Consider the following 4790-nt stretch of genomic DNA (forward strand, 5'->3'; position numbering starts at 1 on the left):
GAAATGAAACACACAAAATTTGAATATTATTGTTAAATTTTTATTTGAGATGATAAAACAAACTCTGCCAATTACTTTTTAAAAATGACTTCATGTAAATGTTGGCCGCGACTGCGTTTCAAGTGATCAACACGGAAGGTCCAATTTTGCACCACTTTTTCCAGCATGCCTAACGGAATTTCGCCAATAACACGACTGATATTATCTTCCAATGCACCAATTGACGCTGGTTTGTCCTGGTAAACCAATGACTTTACATATCCCCACAAAAAATAATCCAGTGGTGTAATGTCACATGACCGCGGTGGCCAACTGACGGGTGCGGTTTATGGGCTGGCGGAATCATTGGACCATTTTTCTTCAAAGACGATAACGGTCGCCACGTCACTGTCAATGGGCAGCGTTATCGTTCGATGATAACAGACTTTTTTTGCCCAAAATGAGATAATGATCTGGTTGATATGTGGTTTCAACAAGACGGTGCCACATGCCACACAGCATGGGAGACAATGGACCTATTGAAAGATGAGTTCGGTGAACAATTAATCTCTCGTTTTGGACCCGTCAGTTGGCCACCGCGGTCATGTGACATTACACCACTGGATTATTTTTTGTGGGGATATGTAAAGTCATTGGTTTACCAGGACAAACCATCGTCAATTTGTGCATTGGAAGACAATATCAGTCGTGTTATTGGCGAAATTCCCTTAGACATGCTGGAAAAAGGCGTGCAAAATTGGACCTTCCGTGTTGATCACTTGAAACGCAGTCGCGGCCAACATTTACATGAAGTCATTTATAAAAAGTAATTGGCAAATATTGTTTTATCATCTCAAATAAAAATTTAACAATAATATTCAAATTTTGTGTGTTTCATTTCAATTTTAAAAACCAAACGCTTAAAAAAACACCCGTTATAAAGAAAGGGATCCCTTATGGTGACGATGATGAAGATGTTGCTGATAACTAAGAAAACTTACGAAAGGATTAGACAGAGGACAATGCTGTTAACGATGATAAATACAATGATAAAGATGATGATTACAACGACGTAAACGATGATGACTACTCCGAAGATGACGATAATGATGATTACAAGGATGATAATGAGAATGACGATTCCGAAGATGATGACGACGATGCTGAAAACCAATAATGACCACCATGAAGGCGATGCGGAAAACCACGAATTTAATGATGACACTTCTAAGGACGATACAGGCGACTCTAAAACTAGATGACGACTTTGAATACGACGACGACGCATTTGGGGCAAATGCATTTAAGGATGGCCGATCTGTGGGGATGGTATGGTAACGCTGTAAGGCCAGACCTACTCCCGAAACAGCTGATCAACGAGGTGGCAATGAAAGAGAAGACGAGGTGGCAAGGGAGAGTGGAAAACGGGGAGTCTAGAGAAAACGACGAACAACGAACGACGTGTGTGTAAATGAATCAATACATAATTTTGTCAAAACCTAATTACCTAATATTATTACCTAGTTTAATAAATAATATACTTAATATAACAACTATTCTAATTCTTGTGGGCACAAATGCCACAAATATTTGACTTTATCCCTTTCAAAAAAAGGAACCTATGCAATTAATCACATAAAGGGCAAGTAAAAAATAAATTAAATACCTATATATTATTGTTTTGTAATCGTTAAATGGTTTCCTATTCTTGTCTTGTTGTTCAACGAAATACCTGAATTTCGTTGCTTATTTTCAATGATAAGCACAACTCTTCTTCGTTTTAATAGGACTGAAAACATAGGAAACAATGATCCATTCCCTTCTTCCATAGAAAAATCGCATATTTCACATAAAACAATGACAAATTTTCGCTTTTTTCGTGTTTTTTGAATGTTTTGCAAACTTCCGATATATAAAATGTATATCTATCACTCTGAAAGGCGAATCCATGAGTTATTTAATGCAATCTTGCAGTAATAGTAATAATTTGGAATAGATTCGAAACTCTTCCGTCCCGAAAATATTCAGAAATATTTCATGAAAGCTACATCATGCTTTTAAAGTTTAATTTAGTTGTAAATGTTTTTTGATGGTAGTTGAATATGGATTCCAGGGAGAAGGAAAATAACCCAAACTTCATTCCTTGAATTCAAAATATTACAGTACTTTTTAAGAGCAATTTTTGTAAGAAATAATACTTTTTCCATTTAAAAAAGGATACTGTTGACGCCTATGAATAGATATATTCATATAGTATTGCAGTCATAAAAATCAAAGCTAACGACTTGAGCACGGCGGATATACCCTGCAATAGCAAAGATAAATTGGCAAATCTGAAGAGTCTATATAAGTATGTAATTCACATAACCAAAAAACCATATATTTGATAAAGGCTCGAATTGAAATATTGACCGCAAGAGGCGACAGTGTGTTCAGGACCCAAAACGGATGCAGTCTTGGACGATGGGCTTAAATAGATGCATTTTTATTATGTTAAATTTTCATAAACAGGGTGTCTTCAAGTCGTCACCTTTAGTTTATTATATTTTTATGTTGTTATTTTGTTGTTCTTTTTTTTCTTTTGCCTTTGCTGTTAAAGTTTAATGCAGTTGCTATATGCAGTTGCAGTTTGCTGGCGTTTCGCAATTTGCGAATATTTGTTACAAGGTCAATTCAAGTTGTTTTTGATGGAAAACAGTGCGAACAATAAATGCAAATAAAATATTGTCTTTAGTTTTCATTTTTTGTTGTTCAGCAATTTTGTTTTGCATTTCAAAAGCACATCAATGCTATATTTGGAGAGCTGACTCGTAAAAATATCGCGTTTCCATATGTAGAAGACATCATTACTCCAGCTAAAGATGAAGACGAGGCCATATCAAATCTCAAAGAAGTCCTGAAACAGTGTAAAAATTACGGCCTGATGATCAACCTAAAAAAATGCAGAAAATGCAAAGAAGCTCATGAGAGAGGACATTTTTCTGTTCGGAAGACGAAAGACATAATTGCGAAAGAATATTGTACACCGAAACTTGAGACCAAAGTTGAACGACATATTAGGTGCTGCATTCCGTGTATTATCTCAAACCGCAAACAAGGAAAAAAGGAGGGACTGTTAAATCCATTGCTTAAGGAAGAAAAACCACTGCAAACATTCCACATTGATTTTTTGGGTCCGCTTGAATCTAGTGACAAGAGAAACAAACACATCCTAGCTGTCATAGATGCATTCACCAAATACTACTGGTTATAAACGACTAAGACGACATCCGCCCAAGAAGTTATATCGAGATTGCAAGCACAAAGTGTCACATTTGGAAACCGGATAGAGGATCTGCTTTCACATCAGAAGACTTTAAGGAGTATTGCCGTTCAGAGAATATACTTCACCACCCTGTTACTACGGGACTGCCTAGAGCAAATGGGCAAGTAGAGAGACTTAATGCTATTATTATATCTGTTTTATCCAAGCTTTCTGTTGATGACCCGAGCAAATAATACAAGTTTGTTGGAAGAGTTCAGCAAACAATAAATTCAACTCACTGTAGAAGTACAAATATTACGCCGTTTGAGTTATTAGTTGGAGTCAAAATGCGTACGAAGTTTGATATCCAATTGAAGCAAATTATTGATGAGGAAATGATAGCTATGTTTAACGAAAAAAGAGATGACCTAAGGAAGCATGCGAGGCAGCAAATCATAAATCTACAAGAGGAAAACAAGAACACTTATAATCTACGACGAAAACATGCATCAATTTATAAAGAAGGCGATTTTGTTGCAATTAAACGTACTCAATTCGGAGGTGGACTGAAGTTAAAGCCAAAGTATTTAGGTCCTTATCGAGTAACTAAAGTCAAATCAAAGGATACTTATGATGTCACTAAAGATGCACACTTTGTAGATGGTCCGAAAAATACGACTACGTGCACCAAATATATGAAGAAATGGATAACTTATGTAGACGATGATGAAGATGTTGCTGATAACTAAGAAAACTTACGAAAGTATTAGACAGATGACAATGCTGTTAAATACAATGATAAAGAATCATCTTACGACGTAAATGATGATGACTACTCCGAAGATGACGATAATGATGATTACAACGATGATAATGAGAATGACGATTCCGAAGATGATGACGACCACCATGAAGGCGATGCGGAAAACCACGAATTTAATGATGACACCTCTAACGACGATACAGACGACTCCAAAACTAGAGTGATGAAGACGACGAAAATGAAGATGACACTAAAGCCGATGATGACGACTTTGAAGACGACGACGACGCATTTGGGGCAAATGCATTTAAGGATGGCCGATCTGTGGGGATGGTATGGTAACGCTGTAAGGCCAGACCTACTCCCGAAACAGCTGATCGACGAGGTGGCAATGAAAGAGAAGACGAGATGGCAAGGGAGAGTGGAAAACGGGGAGTCTAGAGAAAACGACGAACGACGAACGACGTGTGTGTAAATGAATCAATACATAATTTTTTCAAAACCTAATTACCTAATTACCTAATATAATTACCTTGAAGAGGAGTTCAGCACCGCAAAAACTGAAAGCCCAACTTCATCACTTGAATTCAAAATATGAACTGATTTTATTGAAAAACGTCTTGTGTACATCAAAGAATTCTTAGACTCTAAGAGGCGACAATTGTTCTTAAAAATGCTTACTCTAATGTTTATATTAATGCTTGTTTATATCATGCACAGCGTTGGCGACTTGATATTGCGCCGTTATTAAAATCTTGAGTGCTTTCCCACAGAGTGTGGATGCATGTTTTGTTTATTTCTTTG

General features: G+C 36.7%; 1 protein-coding gene across 1 annotated transcript; it reads left to right on the plus strand.

The window, feature by feature from the left end:
• Positions 1–1155: 1155 nt before the first annotated feature.
• LOC124461999 (pheromone-processing carboxypeptidase KEX1-like) lies at positions 1156–4332 on the plus strand (the record flags this gene model as incomplete). Its single annotated transcript, XM_047013398.1, has 2 exons — positions 1156–1308; positions 3994–4332. Coding segments are annotated over exons 1-2 (492 nt in total), but the record flags the coding sequence as incomplete, so codon positions are not given.
• Between the last annotated feature and the right edge of the window lie 458 nt (positions 4333–4790).

Source organism: Drosophila willistoni, unplaced genomic scaffold (genome assembly GCF_018902025.1).
Source record: "Drosophila willistoni isolate 14030-0811.24 unplaced genomic scaffold, UCI_dwil_1.1 Seg809, whole genome shotgun sequence".
NCBI lineage: Eukaryota > Metazoa > Arthropoda > Insecta > Diptera > Drosophilidae > Drosophila > Drosophila willistoni.